Source organism: Hevea brasiliensis, chromosome 14 (assembly GCF_030052815.1).
Source record: "Hevea brasiliensis isolate MT/VB/25A 57/8 chromosome 14, ASM3005281v1, whole genome shotgun sequence".
Classification (NCBI taxonomy): domain Eukaryota; kingdom Viridiplantae; phylum Streptophyta; class Magnoliopsida; order Malpighiales; family Euphorbiaceae; genus Hevea; species Hevea brasiliensis.
This window is the reverse complement of record NC_079506.1, coordinates 79,689,580-79,709,603: the sequence shown is the minus strand read 5'-3', so window position 1 is coordinate 79,709,603 and position 20,024 is coordinate 79,689,580. Positions and strand designations below refer to the sequence as shown.

General features: G+C 31.2%; 2 protein-coding genes across 2 annotated transcripts; both read right to left on the bottom strand.

The window, feature by feature from the left end:
* Window positions 1–4,100: 4,100 nt before the first annotated feature.
* LOC110637053 (serine carboxypeptidase-like) lies at window positions 4,101–4,988 on the bottom strand (the record flags this gene model as incomplete). Its single annotated transcript, XM_058134646.1, has 3 exons — window positions 4,101–4,390; window positions 4,478–4,611; window positions 4,703–4,988. Coding segments are annotated over 3 exons (555 nt in total), but the record flags the coding sequence as incomplete, so codon positions are not given.
* Window positions 4,989–10,645: 5,657 nt separating this feature from the next.
* On the bottom strand, window positions 10,646–18,424 carry LOC110637094 (serine carboxypeptidase-like 49). Its single transcript, XM_058134645.1, has 4 exons — window positions 18,090–18,424; window positions 17,285–17,453; window positions 16,531–16,641; window positions 10,646–10,886 (listed from the first exon to the last, which is right to left on the bottom strand). Exons 1-3 carry the CDS (start codon window positions 18,422–18,424, stop codon window positions 16,537–16,539), a joined length of 609 nt encoding a protein of 202 aa, XP_057990628.1. The 3' UTR covers window positions 10,646–10,886; window positions 16,531–16,536.
* Between the last annotated feature and the right edge of the window lie 1,600 nt (window positions 18,425–20,024).

Genomic DNA, 20,024 nt, shown 5'->3' with positions numbered 1-20,024 from the left:
TCTATTCACTATGCGTCAATAGAGAAACAGATCTCATTATTAGACTCCATTGATAGAATATTCATACATGCAAATAAATATATAAAATATCCAACCATATAACTAAAAACTGAAACTTCATAATAAAAGGGATAGCCATAAAAATTGAGAGAAATAAATTCAAAATATATTAAGAATAATAGATTTGAGAACAAATTCATAATATCATTTCAAGAAAAAACAAATCTAGAAAGAAAATTAAAAAAAAAAGCAATGAAGAAAAAAAAAAATCTAAAGGAGGGAGAGAAAGAGGGGTTGTCACTAATAAGAAATAGTCTCTCTCTCAGATCTTTGAGAGAGTTTCTATGGAGAGAATTTTAGAGAGAGACCAGGAGATTCATTTTGGCTATATTAAACTTATCTAAAAAAATTATAAATTAAATTAATCATAAATTTCAATTTAATCTAGCACAAATTATAAAAAGGGCAAAATAGTAAGAAAATCCATAATTTGAATGGTTAAAATATTCTTAATTTTTACGTTATTTTTATATTTTAAATTAAAATTTATATAAATTTAAAATTTTTAATCTTAGTTAAGTTTAACTTTTATTAAAATTCGAAATTAAAATAAATAAATAAATTATTATTATTATTTCCACTATAGGTTCAATTCTGCATCATTCTACATTCCATGTGGGACGGAAGTTCAAAACTAATGAACTCTATTGGCTCTAATATCTTTGTTCACAACATTTAGGTCAAGAGGGTAAAAGAAGTTGTAATGCTTTTGTAGACACCATATTTTGGCCGGTCAATAAATTCATAATTTAACAAAAATGACAATTCTAGTTTAATTAATATGTAATTGGTTTACATCTGTTAAAAGTTTTAATGTTCGTCAATTTCATGTAGTCAGTTTCTGAATTGGGGTCTGATCTCAATATTATTCGATCTCGATAAAGATTGCAATTCTATTGTAGTTCGATCTTGGGATTGCTCGAACTCAATAATACTGGTTTTAAGTGTCATTAAGATCAATCCTATATGCTTGTTCGAGTTTCAGTTTCTCGAAAGTTTGAGTGCTGATTATCCGATCTCCAAGCTCATTCTTATTTTAGTTTTAGTTGAAGTTTGATTTCTTGGTTTAGGTCTCATTTCTGTCGGCAAAGAACCCAATCTCAACAATTATTCTTATTTTGTTCTATAGTCTGGTCTCTGGTCCATTTGATCTCAATAAAGTTCAATATGTTTACATGCTTAAATTTTAATTTTGTTCTCGATTGAAGTTCGATATTATGTTTTATTTCCAATTTTTATGCTGTTAGTTCGATCTCTAAAGCTTATTGCATATAATTGAACTTATAGTTTAATGCCGATCATGTAATTATCCAATTTCGATAAGAAAATGAGAAAGATCGATTTTAAAGAAATATTTTATTTTATTAAACATTCGATTACATTACTCTGCAGGCGGGTCCTCTCCAACCTGCTCAACAGTTACATTGTTTACATCTTTTCCCTTCAATTCGCTCTCGCTCTCAACCTCAACACCTGAAGCAAGCTTCTCGAGTCAAGTGAAATCCTCTTCAGAATATCGCTTGATGAGCTCAGTTAGGAGATCGCCATGGGCCTGCACATAGGCACCGGCTTCCCTCTTCAAGACTTCGTTCTCCTTTGCTTTTATCTCCTTAGCAAACTTAGCCAGGTCGTTAGCTTGACTGGCCTGGGCATCTTCGAGTTCCTTCCATAGCTGAGCTGTTATCTCTTCAGAAGACTTCGCCCGTTGCTCTAATTCTATAATCCGAGCATTCGCAGCTGAGAGTTGGCTCTTAGAAGCCATGGCCTCCTGAACTGCCTTAGAGATCTCTCTCCTCAGAAAGTCCACTCCATGGGAAGCCCTCTAAGCCCAATTCAAAGAACACAGGTGAAATCAATTCCAAACCCAAGTCAAGGGATAAGAAGAATAAACAAAAGGCTAAATAGAAGAATAGGCCGAAATGAGTGAAAAATGACTTTGATAGAGTAATCTCTATGAAAGCTAGGGGAATGCACAAACATCGTAATTTAAACCTCAAAATTATTGGTCATAAAAAGCACATCCTTAAATCCATTTACCTTTGCTGAGGAATGATGTGGAGTGCCTAATACCATCCCTACATGTATACGGACCTTAAACCCAAAATCTCTGTCTTAGAAGTGGTAAAATTATCTTTTTAACAATAAATAATTTTCTTTAATTTTTTTCAAAATTAAAGTGGCGACTTATCACTTTCCACTTTGATGAGAATCGTCCGGCGACCGTAAAACCCTTGCGATAACTTTATTGGATTTACGAACAACACAGAGCCTTGCATGTTAGCATAAAGTATCTTGTTATAAGAACTCTCCCATTGTGGAAGAGGATCAATAGAGACAATAAGACAAGTTGGGGAACTCTGTATTAAGAGTTTCCCAAATCTAAAACTCTGGTATTCCCAGGATTTTTGTAGATAAATTATAATTTAATTTTTAATATTTGATAAAATTTATATTTTACTTTATATTTTTAATATAAAGTAATTTAGCATTTAAATTTAAAAAACCTATAATTTAATCTATCTCATCTAATTTTTCATCTAATAGACCATTAATTATGACAAAAATTATCAAAATGGTTTTAACTCTGTATGTTTTCTAAATGAAATGGTTTAGTCTATGAAGTTTTGTATTATAAATAAAATAGTCCCTTAATTTAAATTTTATAAATTAAATAGTATTTTGATTTAAATTATTTTATTTATAATAAAAACTTTAAAGATTAAATAAAAAATATATATAAAATTAAGAGTATTTTGATATTTTTACTATAATTAATAAAAAATTAAAAAAAAATTTAAATAAAAGGACTAAAGTATAAATTTTATCAAATCTCAAAACTATATTATTTAGTTTTGAAAGTATAAAAACTACCTCAAGAGTTAAATCGTAGTTTACTCCATTGTCATCGATAAAAAATAGGATCATAAACTCTTTGTTTATTATTTTTAATTAGGAACAGATGGGGAATATATTTGTAAAGAATTCATATATATATATATATATATATATATATATATATATATATATATATATATATATATATATATATATATATATATATATATATATAGTGTGTGTGTGTGGGCGCGTGAAGAATCCAAAGATCACACATGTGATCGACCAATTCTTTCCCACAAGACCAAGGGCGCAGGCTTGCACAGTATTAAAAAAAAATTATACTCTCTCTATAATTTTTTTCCACTTTTTCTAGCATTTATTAGGTTATGAATTTGGTGGTTTTTTTTTAAATATATAATATTTAGATTTATTAGTTTATTATTCGTTTGCTCGGAGTCTTGCAAGAAATTTTTAGGTATATATATATATATATATATATATATATATATATATATATATATTCAAGGATACATTATAATACCAAATTGATTAAGTTTACTTTCCTACACAACGAAAGTGGATAAATTATAATTAAATGTATAGTACATATTAACTAATTTTAATTATAAGTAAAATATAGTTATAGCAATTTTGTATTATAATAATAAAAATAATTAAATTTAATTATTATTATTATTATATTACATAAAAATCAATAAATAATTACATATAAAAAAATTAAATACAATGAAAAGTGCATAGGACAAAAAAAAAAATCAAAATAACCTTAAAATCCTCCACCCCTAAAAAAAAATATTGGGATTCCTCTTCACACCCACTTAATAAATCCTATATATATACACCATAGTTTTATTAACCATTGAGTGAGTCTTATATAGCTTCTATTATAATCATTATCGAACTGAAAAAAAAAAATCTGAATGAAGAGCTATCCTTCCCCATAGGCTTCAAGGAATGCCATGCTGGCATGCTCACATTTAAACCAAACTAAATTAATCCCTTGGTACTTGATTCTGTGTAACCCAAACTTGGCAAATCCACAATACACTACAGTGTTAGGTGATCCAATACCTTTTTTTTTTATTATTATTTTTTTTTGTGTTATTGATTGGTGACCTTAGTTACAACAAAGATTAGATAAGATTTCATCACAAAACCATCATATCATGTAACACAAGAGGGAGGCAAAAACAGTTCTCGTTGATTTAAGCATTTGTTAACCTTCTTATCCATCAGCCAGAAGTCTGTTTCAACCAACAGCAAATATTTACAGCTACATTGGAAAACCAAGAAAACCACATAAAAAGATAGCTCTTACATACCAAATAACAGTCTATTACATCTCAGAAACCAACTCTTTTGGATCAGCTGTGCCCTCAGATTCAGATAGTTTTCCTTGAATCCACCTCTTCAGCATCTCTAATGAAGCCTTGGGCTGTTCCATGGGAACCATGTGTCCTGCATCGTGGACCTGTTGGTCGATGCATCATACAACTATATCAGTACACTTCATAAGGGTGTTTCATCAGGGTGGGAGGAGGGAAGGAGATAGTTATACCTTGAGAAAAGCAAAAGGCCCATGGCTTCTCAATACTCCGGCTTCTGAACCATCAACTTCAAAAGGAACTTCAGGAGACGCCACATAATCTTTCTGACCAGACCATTCCATAGCATGAACCCATCTGGAATTTCCTGTACATATAAGACGTACCCCACCTAAATATGGAATGGACTTGATGTATATAGATTATTTGACAAGGGGCAACATTGTTTGATAACTTACCTAGCCAGTTGCATATAAGATCATATTCTCCAGCATACACAAGCATCTTAATTCCATACTCAAGGAGAGCAGGAATGCCAGGTTCGAGATTCCTCATCCAGTCCATCTGCAGGGCCTGATGCACTGTAGGGCTACAGAACACAAAGCTTATATCCCCAACATCATGTGAATCCCTAACTGATTTCTGGTTCAGAAATTTCTCCAAGTTCGAGAACTCATAGCATGTCAGCCTAAAGGCATATTTTCGGTAACCCAAGCAAAGGCTTGAGATATTTAGGGAAGGAGATTAGCAATTACAAGTTGTCCATGAAACTAGGTGAAAGGGAAAAAAAGGAGCGGGGGTGGAATAAAAATAAATAAAGAGAGAATAAGAGGGCGAAGGAGGTAAAAAAAAAAAAAAGGAAAAAGAGAGCGAGCAAGAGGCTACCTTTAAGCCACTAATCTTTTAACCTGTTTTTGGCAGAGTAGAAGCCAACGACACCAGCGAAACCGTTTAATTTCATATATTTTAATTAATAATTTACACAAAAAAATTATTTTAATTAATAATTTATATTTTCAAAATTTAATAATTTCACAAAATATTTAAATTTCATTTTATATAAAATAAAATATATAAAATTTATAAATATTATTATAAAAAAATATATTTTACATTTAATTAAATATTTATATAAATAATTTATCTCAAACTTAATTATATATTATTAAAATTCATTTTATTAAAATTTTATCGAATCTGATCGAATATCCATAAAAATTCAACGAGTTGTGATCCCTACACCAAACTGCAAATGACACTCTGTTTCTAATTGGGGGCAAGGCCCCCAAAACGTTGTTTCTAGATGCGCTCAAAACACTATATGGATATTCATGAATTCTTACATTTATCACCAGCGCATGACAAGATGCTACTGAATATACCGCTGCAAACAAAATAAGAGGCCATGCATGAGACTGTGCCATCTGTGCCTGAACAAATAGAAAAAAAAAATGCTCATTTGCTTAGACAAGTCAATAATATATTTCACAGTGTACCAATACTAAGAAGATCAATGTCATAATGAATTTTGAAAAGTCAAAAATCAACCTGACAGAATGAAGCTGGCCAGGGATTCTCAAGAGGTAAATAAGAGAAGTTTATGAGATTACCACAAAGCTTGATTCCCATTTCACACACTGGAAGCACCTTGATGATCCGATCATAGTCAGATTTCTTAATTAACCCCATATCCATGCATAATCAGGGTAAGCTCCATGCGGGATTGCAGGATCAGTAAGTCCATTGCCAATCGCAAATCCCTGTTCAACATTTTTACTTGGAATCAATAGAAGTTAAATAGACAAAAATACAAAGTCATAATCAGGTACAGGTAACATAAGCAGCATGCCTTGAGGTTTATATGAATTCCGTCTTTAGCTTTGTTTCCTTTGTGAACTCGAGCAGCAAAAGCAGGAATATAGTGGCCAGCATATGATTCTCCAGTAATGTAAAAGTCATTATTGACAAATTCAGGATGCTCTGAAAAGAAAGCCTGTATCACATAAAAAAAAACTCATTTCAGTCTTAGCAATATGGTTGCAGTCATACGTTACAAGTTAAGCACCTATTCTTTGAGCCATTATGTAATATATTTTTCCAAACAAGAAATGACATTAATCTAGTAAAGATTAATCATAACTATTCCCTTATAATGAGTGCAATGCATGGTAGATCATTACGCCAAATTTCACTTTTTACCAAAGGGGAATCCCAAGATAACTAACCTGTAAGAAGTCATATAGGTCATTACTAACTCCTTGCTCATTGTGAGGAATGTCACGTATATCAGAACTATAACTGAATCCAGTCCCAATAGGTTGGTCAACATACAAAATATTTGATGCCTGCAAAATTGTCAAGGCAATTTGTCAACTCTTTTCAACAAGCAGGGAAGTTTTGTAGGATATTAGAGAACAAATTAACCTCATAGAAAAGAGAATGCTAAAAACAGAAGAGGAAGAAGTAGAACTCCATGGTGTATTTGAATCATTTCTAGTTTAGAACCACAAGAGCCATGATTTCATTCATTATTTTGACCTTCAACCAGTATAGCAACTTCATGGTAAAACCACAACACCAAGCAACCAATTGAAGTGATGCATATAATACATAAGTGATAGCAAGCATCTAATACAATATACCAAACACAGCATAATATATCAATTACACTCCAAATTCCTATGAAAAATAAAACAAAAGAGGAAAACTAGCCTGAGAAAGTCAGAACTTTTCAGTAACATATAAGGCAGGAAAATTAAAAGAAAGAAGTTTTGGGAGTCCACACTACCATACAGAAAGTTAGTCACACTGAAGGCAAAAGTAACTATTAAAGGCCCAACAACTTGAAATAAATATTGTTCTCTAAAAAATTACTAAACATGAGAAAGATGTATAAGGGTGAGCCTTGATGCAATAGTAAAGGTGTTCCATTGTGATCTAAAGGTCATGGGTTTAAAACACATTGTCTCCTTTGTGTTAGAATTATGACTCACAATCCTAGTAGGATTTGGATAGACCTTTTCCTAATTTGAGTGAGAGAAATATTTCTTAATAGGATAGAGGAATATTTTCTATTTAGAATAGAACTCTTATTTTAATGTTATTCCTAAATTGAGTGGGACTTCTAATTAGATTAAGATTGAGAGAATTAACACTATAAATAGGAGAATGATGAAAAATGTTATTTGACTTTTAGCCCATGGAGTGAGGCTGTTAACCATTGTAGAGAAGAGAGGGGCTTTGCCAATTGTTGAAGATTTGGCTCTGCCCATTGATGAGGGGGCATTTGCCCATTGCAGTGGAGAGAGACTTCGGCCTAAGGTGGAGTAAGGACATAGAATTCAAGAGAAATGAATTCTTATCTATTGGTGAGAGGGCTCTTGCCCATATAGTTGAAGATACCCTTTATGGTGTAGCATTATAATAGTAAATATATTGGGTTATGTCTAGAAAAGACTGAGAGGGACTAACTAATATATTTACTATGAGTAGTTTGATGTTGTATGGGTTTTCTTAGGTGTAATTGGGTTGATGGGTAGTATAGCTATGAGCTTGTAATGATGATTTATTTATTGATGATAGTAGAAGATGGCATGCCCATGGATGTAGCTCTATATAAAGAGGTGAACCACATAAATATTGGTGTTTTGTGTGTTTGTTTTATTTTTTTACAGTTTACACACTTTCGCAATGCACAACAAATTGGTATCAGAGCATGGGGATAATCTTGGTGAGTTTGGTTGAAGGTAGAGCTATTGTAATGTGTGGAAAGTTGCACATGCAGCAATGGTGATGCAAGTTTAAGGTGATGGAGAGATAAAATTTAGGTGGAGCTCTTGATCCGAAATCAAGATAGTTGATGACGCGAATATTTTTTGAAGAAAGAAGCAAGTTACACCCAAGATGAAGATTGAAGAAAGGAGATTTGAAGAGTTCAAGCTCAAGCATGGAGATTTGATAATTTGATGACACCCAAGAATTTGAGATATGCAATGGTTGATGGATTTTGAGTCAAGGTGGAGATTGTTAAAATTATGACTCAAAATCCTAATAGGATTTGGATAAACCTTTTTACTAATTTGAGTGAGAGAAATATTTCTTAATATGATAGAGAAATATTTTCTATTTAGAATAGAACTCTTTTTTTAGTATTATTCCTAAATTGAGTGGGACTCCTAATTAGATTATGATTGAGGGAATTAACACTATAAATAGGAGAATGGTGAAAAAGGTTATTTGACTTTTAGCCCATGGAGTGAGGCTGTTACCCATTGTAGAGAAGAGAGGGGTTTTGCCAATTGCTGAGGATTTGGCTCTGCCCATTGATAAGAGGCACTTGCTCATTGCAGTAGACAGATGTTTCAGCCTAAGGTGGAGTAAGGATATAAAATTCAAGAGAAAGGAATTCTTATCTATTAGTGAGAGAACTCTTGCCCATATAGTTGAAGGTACCCTTTGTGGTGTAGTGTTGTAATAGTAAATATATAGGGTTATGTTTAGAGGAGTCTGAGAGGGACTAATTAATATATTTACTATGAGCAGTTTGATGTACTATGGGTTCTTTTGGGTGTAATTAGGTTTATGAGTAGTATAACTTTGAGCTTATAATGATGATTTATTTATTGATAATAGTAGAAGATGGCATGCCTGTGGATGTAGCCCTATGTTGAGAGGGTGAACCACGTAAATATTGGTGTTTTGTGTGTTTCTTTTGATTCTTTGCAGTTTACATGCTTCCGCAGTACACAACACTTTGCAATGCAAAAAATTAGCCTACATACATCTGAGTCTCTCTAGAATCACAATACATAATGCCTAATGCACTTGGACACCCTTTAACATTAAAGCAGGCAATTATTCTCATAGTGCTGTCAAATGTTACTTTTATTAAAAAGTTTGTCACATTTCACCATTCATAAAATATTATTATTATTATTATTATTAAAGATAAATGATAGCCATTAATTGAAAGAAAATTAGCCAATAGACAGTCATGGCCATTGAATGGACATTTATCAATGGAAGAGTTATGGCATTGAACAACAAATGTTTTCAAAACTACTAATTTTAATGGCGAAGTTTAATGGGTAACATTTTTAATTACAATTATTTATTGATGAAATTAAATTTGAAATTGAATTTTCTTTTTTTTATTTTACTTATAAATAGAGAGCATTTTGTGTCATTTCAACATATAACAAGCATTTTTTTCCTTTCTAAGCATTCTCTTTTTCAACTAACTGCTCTCAATTTTTCTTTTGATTTGCTCTGTTAGTTTTATTGTTTTCTTCAAAAATTATTGTCTTGATTGTCAAAACTTATATATGTTTTCTATTAATATTAGGAAGAGTACGTTAAATCCTAGAGGATAGTGACTTATGCCAGAATTATCCTTAAGGACAGTGTTGCCACGCTTCAGATTAATTGTAACATCCCTAATTTTTAAATTACTTATTTTATGGGTAAATATTCATATTTTATTTTATTAAAATTTTGGAAAATTATTTAAAATTTTTTGAATTTTAGAAATCAGGTTTGATTTTTCAAAATAAATAAAATTTGTTAATTATTACAAATTAATTTAAAAACCACGTAGTAAAACTAAAAATATATTTAGATTCTATAAATTTTTTTAAGTTTTTTGAAATTGTTTCAAAATTTTTGAGCTTCGTTTTTTATCCAAAGGCAGAGTAAAAATTCAATTTTGGATATTTCGAATCAGACTAGTAGAATCAAACCAAACCGAGTCGGACCGGTTGAATAGGACCGTCTCCCTCCTTTTTCCTCCCCTCTTGCGTCGCACTCGACACCCTTCCCTTCCCTCTCCATTTTCTCTCTCCTCTCTCCTCCCCTTGCCTAGCCCTTCCCCGGTCACTGGCGCCCCACATGGATGCCTCCTTCCGCCGGCCGATGCCTTAGCTGGTCGAAAAGTCATGTCACACCTTACCCCTCCGTAAGATGTAACATAATCCCGTAGTATACCTAATAAATTACCGAACTTCACCTACCGATAATCTATTAAATATAGTATAAGGGATTTTGACAAAATAAATTTATTTTTGAATTAGGCGTGGTGATAAAAATTTAAATTCAGTGTTTTCAATTCAGGTATGTTTCATAAAACTTATTTAGAATTAATTGGGCATTTTTAAATTTTTTTGGAAAATCGTCGAGGTAACAGTTGAAAATATAATTAAACAGTTCTTCTAACCTGTGAAAATCAATTCATAAAAATATGTTTTCTACAATTCAACACGATCAAATTCAATCTACCTTAATCAAACATCAAATCATGTCATTTTGTTCTCAGCAAATTCCATTATAAAGGAAATAATTCACCTTTTACAAAACTCAAAAAGAAATTTAAATGTTTACATTCATTGAAGTAATAAAATTAACAATTACGAAATTTGTCAACTATTAAACTCAAAAGAAATAATATTATAACAATTTACATTTGATTAAATTCCCAAAATAATATTACAACTATTTCTGTACAACTGCTTGAATGTAATTACATACATATAACTATATGAGTACATAAAAACTTAATATACAAGGGTATAACTAGGCTATATCCGTAAACAACTTCAATTCAAAACTTCAAGTGGCCTCACTCAGCTGCTACATCTTCTCTTTCAACTGCGACATCATACAAAGCTATCGCTGAGTGGTAAACTCAGTGGTGCACAATAAATAAATTAAAAATCAATATACAACATAATTTATCAAAACATATCAAATCACGTTTTATTGATCCATAAAAGAAATCCAATATTCATCAATCAAAACGAGTCCTCTATTTTAGTCACATGTTATTTAAATCCTCATATTTCTAGGAAATCATCATAACAAATTACAATCATTGACAAAACATTTATCATATAATCACAGTTTAACGGTGTTGCCAACAATTCTCAATTCCATTCATCAATTCTCAATTATAAGCACATTAAATGACCATAATTAAACATTATAAACACTAATTGGTTAACATATAATAAAAGCTCTAATTTCCATAAACCCTAATCTCTCATCATCCTCAACTCATGCAATTCTCATGCAATTACTAGCCAAATCATGTTCACATCCTCATTTAAGCATGATTTCGTGTTCAATTCATTTAAAACACATCAAAATCATAAACTTCAATGGCTGGCCGAATTTCTTACATTAAAATTCATACATTATTTTTATGCTTTTTCAACAATTTTCCCATAACCAACCCTACTTAGATACTTAGATAACTAATTCAACTTGGAATGATGACTTACCTATAATGGAACTCTTTTCAATCTCCAAATTCCTTCAAATTTCTCCCAATTTCTTTGTCCCAATCTTCTAATCATAAGCAAAATAGAGATTTTCTACAAATTTTGGGTAACAATTAGAAAAGAAATTGGGGCTAGAGGAGCTTAGACATGTTGTTAATGGAGGAAATGGAGAGAAAGGAGAGAGAGAAAAGTGGAGCCAGCTATGGGACTAAGGAAGAAGAGAATTTTTTTATTTTTAATTTCTTTCTTTTGTCTCTTATCTAGAGATAATTATCCATAATTTTTAAATATTAAAAATTATAATTTTAATTACATCATAATGATGTCATGGTGATGTCAATATTGCAAAAATTGAATTTTTTTTTATAATCCTTGGTTTTCTTTTCTTTTCTTTTCAATACACTTTCTATATTTTTAATTTTTTCTCTCCATATTTTAATTTCCTACATTTTAATGGACATTTATGCTAAAAGTCACTTCTAAAGGTGAATTGACCATTTTGCCCCTTATCGGTTTAATTAATTTTTCTAATGGCACTAGGTTACTTCTCGAACTCTGATTCAATTTTTTTGAACTGGTTCTCTATTCTTTTCTGTGGTTTTCACATTACCATTAGCTTTGCAATCATCCCTAGGCCTGAGGTGTCATAGGGTCCCATACGAAATTAAGGTAGCAACTAAGCTCGCAATCACTTTTCGGGTCGATCACCCATCATCGGGACCTCAGCTCATTTAACCGATTATGCTTTATTTTTCTTATTTTCATCTCACCTTCATGTGATTTCTGTTAATTTTTATTTATGGTTTTTCTGGGTGGCTTAGGTAGGGTTCTAAACATCCTGACTGTCCGAACAGACACTAGTCACCGAAACAATAGAATGTATAGACTACTTAGTATGGGGGTGTTACAAGTCACGCCAAACTCCCCCTAGCGAATGCGCGACTTTCCACCTTCTCGGGCCGATTTCAGTCACCAATTAGATCGGGTCTTGTTCCAAATATTATCTACACATCGAGAATTTTTCATAAACACCAAGAATATCCAAATCCATCGAGCAGTTTACCCAATTTTTGTCCGTGAAGTTTTAGCCCATTTTGACTTTTGGGCTAAATTTCACGCAAATCGTGAACCCCAAGAAAAATCCGAGAGTACTGGAGTGCTCCCCTCGACGAGAGCTTTGCAGCAATACCCATTTTAAAATTTTTTGATACCGTTTTTCGATGGGTCCTATGGAACTTTGCAGTATTTTTTTGGGCATTAAATGAGCTTAATAAATTTCGTAAAAATTATGTACTAACCCCCGTGTTATGGGCTTCACGTAGGTACATTCGATTTGCGGATTGTCGATCGGGTCTGCATTTTCAGGCCGGATAGACAACCAGCCAAAGCTACTTCAGAACTGTGTCAAGATTATAGGCTGCCCCACCATTTTCAAACGTCTCGGATACATTTCCAGTATCAGAATTAGCATAGATAAGCCCCAACCCTAAGTTCACTTAATTATTTAGTTTCGAGTTTAGATTAAAAATTCATAAAATATTCGTGGATAGTTAGAAAATTAAAATTTCTTTTGTAGTGGCTTAGTAATATTGCTAAGGACTGTGGGACAAAATTTTAGAATTTTTAGAGTTCATTTGGATAGTTTTTGCAAAAAGTGTTAGTTGTAGGGACTAAATTGTAATTTTTTAAAATTGTGGTTGTTGACTGTTGGATGGGCTCAGGAGGGGCCATGTGATGTGATTGAGATATGGTTGTATAACTTGTGGATATAGAAGTGTATTTTTGAGCCCTTTTGCAGGTGGGGTAGGTCCTAGGTATAGGGAGAATTCTGTCAGATTTTCGACACAACTTAGGTGTCTTTGGTTCTTTTTAAGCTTGTATAGAGTCAATTATATTAAATAATTATAATGTAATTGTCAGGTAAGTCGGGACAACCTTCCTCCTCTACTCAGTCACTACATTGACATCGGTTTACGTCTGTGAGTAAAATATTGATTTTAATTATAATTTTAATATTATTATATGTTCAAGCATGCCCATGCATTACTTATAAATATATATTTATGTAGTTAAATACTAGGCACGTCTTATATTGCATCTTTATTTGATAAAATTTTATGGATATTGTTTTATGGTAATTTGGAACAGTGTGCGTGTGTTAGCGTGCGTGTGGTGTGTGATATTGGATATGGACAGGATGGATAGATGCGGCTAGAGCTTGACTCGCTAGGACCCAATCCTTTTATGGATAAGTCAGGGTAGGCACGGCTCTAGATGATCTCGCTGGCTCCTGCATTTGGTCTATTAAGAGAAAGTCCGGCTTACTCGCTAGCAGAGATTGGATTAAGAGAGCTGTATAGGGGATTAGCTCTCATATATATACTATTTGAATATTATATGGGTGTGTGAGTACTCCAAATTACTTTTTTTTTTTTTTTGTTTATAATGTGATTTGTATGAAAACTATGAAGGTATTGCATTCCACTCTTTAGGATGCATTAGCTTTAGATAGCCATAGAAATTATACTTCAAATCAATATTTTACTCTCTGAGTTGAATGCCCACTCTTGTACACCTATTTTTCCAGGATACAGGAGATCCTTTATTGAGTTTAACCTGCTCTCTTCTTCGCAGGTCTACTATCGGTATTTAATTATATTTTATTCTTTTATTCTGTTCTAGAACTCAGCATGTATTATTATTATTAGTGATGTATTCATTTGGATTTGTCATGTATGTATTAACTGGAATTGTAAGCATAATATGTGAGTATACATGGATGATTATTGAGTTGAGTGAGGGAGTTGAGCTCCCATTTGAATTAGTATTGTTATAAGTATGTGGATGGCGACTTGAGCTCCCCAAATTATTATATATATTGTGCTTACAGGTTGGTTAGTAAAAAAACTCCCCGTTGGATGGTCTATATTATAGTCGGACTCTATCCAGTTGATTTCTTGAAATTAAACTCAATATAGGCCTTAGGATTGGGTTAAGGAATAGTTAAGCCTACTATGGGTCTTGGGGGCTTTAGGTTGGCTCAGGTCCTTGTACCGGTCCGGCACATAAGTTGGGTCGTGACATTAATATTTTATTATAATTATTCTATTATTATTTTCTAACATAATTTAGACTTAATTACATATAGCCATCTAATTAATTTGTGATCTAATTATTAAAAATTACCTTATTTAATTTTTTTTATATGTAAACTAATAAAAAATTATTTTCTTCAATATTTTATTTTTTCAAAAATCATTTAAGTTAATTTAAGATGTCACTCCATAATCACTCTAATTGGCTTTGTAAAATAGTTTCCTTTATCTAATGTTCACATTCTTAGAATTTATACATATTGTAACTTATGTAATTAATTAATAAAATAAAGTAATTGTTTTTGTCGTAATATTGATTGTCATTCAATTATCATAAGTGTTGTTATCATTTAAAATAAAAATCACTTAGCTTAATACTATAATTATAGCTAAAATTTACAAAATATATAGCTATATTTACTCAATTAAATTTTTTAGGATTATTTAGTTACTGATATCCTGATGACGCTTTTATATTTTTTTAATCTTTTTCATTTGTTTATTTTTATGAATGATATGATACATTTAAATTGATAAATATTAACACATTTTTTTTCTTTTATAGAAAATATATTACAAAATGTGATAGGAAATGCATTTTTATTGAAAATCTAAATTGGATATATAATATTAAAAATAAAGTTTAAAGTGAGAGTACTATAGTTACATTGTATTAATAATCAAATTATAACAAAATATTAAATAATTTTAATAAAAGTGAAATAATAAAATTTAAATTAGATATTTAAAAAAATTGATTTCTATTGAATTTATGCATAGCACAAGTATTTAGCTAGGTATGTTGTAAAGATTCAAATCTATCATTATTATTGACATTACTATATTAATTTTTACTATTTAAATTATTATTTTTTTTAAAAAATAATTTTTTAAAAATTAAGGCATTTGTCATTAAATGCATTACTGAAAAGTTTTTAATATTATTTTTTTTATAATTCATTTATGTAAAAATATTACAGTTTAATTTATACTTCACTTTTGTATTTTATTTTTAATTAATCAAATATCCATTTTTTTTTATAAAAAATTATTGTAATTTATTTCATATTGATTAAACAATAAATATGAACTTTCTACATTGTTATCATTTCAAACCTGCCTTAACTTTTGGAGTGAATTTTGCATAATTATAACAATATTATCTACTTAAATATCTCATGCATTAAAACCTATTTACATATAATTAATGTATAATTTACATAATATTATTTAAACAATCTCATATTATTGTATTCAGAAAATATTATTTAATTGCTTATTCAAATATCAAAATTTTTACAATCAACTTTAACTATATAAATTAGAAAATAATAAAATGTATTAATTGATAATATTATATTTAAAATCAATTGATTGCAATTTTTTAAATTGAAATATATTTTTATGTTTTATTTTACTTTTTATTTATATATTTTCTAATTATTTGGGTACTAATAATTATTGCTTTTAACATTTTTGAAATATATAAACAATTTAAATACTAAAAATTAAAAATTAATAAATCCACGTGCAAAAGCATAGGTATAAATACTGCACCTTTTAATTAATATCAGCAAGTTTGCCAGGTAAATTAGATGTTATCTAGAATTATACCACGGCTTTCAAGTAATTGTTAGCTAGAAAGCTTGATAATTTAACAGGATTTACATTCTTCACTATTTTATTCCCTCGATAATTAGTTTGGATGAAATATTTAAGACATTTACAAACCATCAGAATTTGCATCACAAATATTTTATCATACTTGAAATGAAGGCCAAAAACAATTCAGCCATATTAGAGAGAAAAAAAAAATCAGGTGAAAAAATTAACTTTCCTAAACAGAATTCTACTATTATTTAACAACTCATATAAAAAATTAAGGAAAGGGTGCAATTTGAGGTAATGAGGAAAAACCTGGGCTCAAGGATCATTCACGGATGACAAAGATGAAGGTCTATTTGAGCCGTGACAATAGACACGAAGCGCAAGCATGTGCCCAAACAAAATAAAGTAGACCATTTTCAACTGTAAAAACAAAAAAAAAAAAAAAAGAAAAAAAAAAACCTATCATTTAACAGAAGAGGAAGCAAAAAAGTAAACATGGTAGTTGACTTGGTTATTAGATCAAGAGGTGGGAGCAAATTGCAACAGTGATCTCACATGATAATATACCAGAATGAAGTGAATACTAATAATGAAAGACTGCTATTAGGTGGACGATGATTGAGTGATCCAATTCACGCAAAGATATAGGTATTAAAAAAAAAAAAATAGAAAAGCTTGCTTTTTTATTTCCTTGAGCTAATGAGTTTCACCAATGTAGGAATCACATGCACTTGGGCACAGATTAATAATTATTGACAAACCATTCTTCTAATAGCAAAATGCACTTTGCCCTCGTAGCTTTGAGCTTGAAAAGCAAGCCTAGGTGTGCTGCTGATTTCAAATAACATATAAATTCAGCCTTACTTCCTATTAGAAATACAATAAAATATGCACATCTAATGGCAGAAACAGGATGATCGCTGCCTGTATTAATCCGTAGCCAAAACCACAAGGCTAATCGTGTTTCAGTTCTAAGCACTAAAGTTATCCTAAGTTCATTAATTGACACCATACTATAAAAAATTACGAGAAAAAAAAAAAAGAAAATTGGGAATTGAGATACCTGGTCCCAACCATATGGATTCCATGCAAGAGACATATTGTCTGCAATAGTGAAAGGACCATTTTCATAAAACATAGCCAACTCACTGCTACATCCTGGTCCTCCAGTCAACAAAATAACAACAGGGTCCTTCCTGCTGTTGCGTGATTCAAAGAAGAAATAGAACATCCTACCAAAAATCACAAATGGGCATAGGTCAGAGCATTAATTGAATCCACAGACAAGATGTTTCTGAATCAATGAAGTACCTAAAATTCATTTTAATCAATAGCTGATTCTAACCAAACTGCTTAAACTTCAAATTCAGCTAACATCCGTGATGACATCAACTAATTATCTATGGGGTAATTTACAAATTAGTCCCTGATCAATCTCTATTTTTTTTTTTAATTTATAACTATTTAACCCCTTAGGGTTTAATTCTCCTTGCATTCTAAATTTATTGTCAACCTTAGTTCCATCAATTTAGTCTTAAAATATTTTTTTATTAACAAAATTATTTAAGTGATTATTTATTTTATATTTAAATAATTAAATATTTTATAAAAATATTAAATATTTTTCATAATTATAATGAAAATTAACGGAGATTTTGGACGTCTGTTAACGGGATTATAACTAAATTTTACATTTAAAAAAAAAAAAGCCGGACAGACTAATTAATAAATTAGTCTTACCTATGACACAATTTCGGACTCCAAGAAAGAAAATTTAAACAACTTTCCAGGATTACCAAGACAAAAGCCCTGTGAAAATAAAATAAAATTTCAATTCCTATCCGAAATTCACCAGTAAAAAAACCGACCTGGCCGCGTGAGAGTTCGCAATCTTATAATAACCGGCATGGTGGCCCAAATCCTTTACAGAGACTTCACCATACTCGTCGTCAACGACATTCGGAAACATAAACCGTTTCTCGACGATCCTCTTCCTTCCGTCAAGAAGAGAAGCATCGCCGTCGCGTACGATGTGGACACCCTTCTCCGGGAAGAGGTTAAGCTTCCGAATCAGCTTCTCGGCATGAACGGAGGGAAAAGTCCAAGTAGATAACAGTAGAGGGAAACGATCGTCGAGAAATCTCGCGCGAGATATCGCCCCAAAAGAGAGAAGCAACACACAACAGAAGGTGAGTTTCTCCATGAATGTGACACCCCTTATTCGCTTACAGTGTAACCAGGTAAGTTATGCCATTCAGTGTGTCGGAGCACCAATTCATGTTTCAATTACAATTTATCCCTTTTAATTAATTAATTTATAATTTTTGATAAATCTGAATTTTTCTACAAATTTTATAGAAAATTCGACAGAATGCCGATTGTAAATTGAAAAAAACAGTTCTTCTGAACCTGCTTAAAAACACTTCCAATATAATTTCCAAATCCAAACTCCATTATACACACATTTCTCAACTCAATCTCAAAATCTCAATACTATTTTCAGAAACTTTTCTTTTCTGTTCAAATCATCACTGAAAGCACATTTATATTTCTCAACATTTCATTTATCAACATACATTATACAGAAAATTTCAATAACATGAAATTTCATATATTTACATTGTTACATAATTTCAAGAGTTTATTGTTACAGACCAAAATTAATACAAAATGCAAAATACAAAATGCTACCCCCGAAATCCTAATATCCTATCATATGCACTGCAGATGTGAGGTGCCTCTGGACTCCGGATTCAAATCTGAAGACTCACCCGGTCTGATGTCTGCTGGGCTCACTAGCTAGGTCTCCAGTACCTGCGCGTGGTAAAAGCGATGCGCTAAGCAATTCTGTTTAGTGGTGACAATATAAAATAAAATAAAATATAATAAAATATAATAAAAATAAGTATGCAGTATGTATGTTTACATTTTTTAGTAGACTTAATTTCTGATATTGTTTACAGTATTATTCAATTAAAATTTAGTAAGGTTTATTGTCATTGCCCGAGTAAACCATACTAGTTGACTGGACTGGATAAACGAGTAAACCGACACTGGGTACTAAGTACCTCGGCCATCATACCATCGGTCACATTGTGTCTCACGGTGTGCAACAGAATAACTAATAAGCTGTAATAACATTAGGCACAAAGCCAAGTCTCAACACAATGTCAGAATGGCTAAAAGCCATGAAATCACAGAATGGCATAATGCCATGTGCAGTACTACTAACAAAACCCTATTGGCATGCCAACCTATCCAAACCAATCTTGCTAGTTATACTAGGCCATTTTACACTTTTAAGTTTCACAATTTTTGCAATTCAAGTTTTAGTGTTACTATTCCATTCATTAGTCAACAAAAATGTTGACTTTTGCATAGGCAATAGGTACATTGGTTTAAATGCTCACAACATACCACATTTTGTATTTTAAACTTGTTGGTATTGGTTGCCAATACCATTTCTAAGCTTAATGTTAATTGGACAGAATTTTCAGTTTTCATGCTTTGTATTTACTGTTCCATTAGTCATTTTTACAGTGGGAATTGGGCAAAATGATCAATATGAAAGTTGTTCCTTCTTTTGTCTAGTTGCATTTCCTTTTTTAAATCACTCTATTTGGAGTTTTGTAGCTCAAGTTATGGCCCAAAAACCACAACTGGCCAGATTGAAATTTCTCCAGAATTTCTAGACTGACCAAATCTACAATGTTAGGAACAATGACTGCAACTCACTTTTGAATATGTTCTGGTTATAATTTGGGTTAGATTTCTTCATGAAAGTTGTTGGTCTATATCTCAGC

Bases quoted from the DNA above. Each gene is read 5' to 3' on its own strand.
- LOC110637094 (XM_058134645.1), bottom strand. From the start codon at position 18,424: ATGGAGAAACTCACCTTCTGTTGTGTGTTGCTTCTCTCTTTTGGGGCG. The intron at 17,454-18,089 runs GTCGGTTTTTTT...GATTTTTGGTAG, and splicing joins GCGAACTCTCACGCGGCCAG to GATGTTCTATTTCTTCTTTG. The intron at 16,642-17,284 runs GTATCTCAATTC...TTGTTTTTACAG, and splicing joins ATCCATATGGTTGGGACCAG to TTGAAAATGGTCTACTTTAT.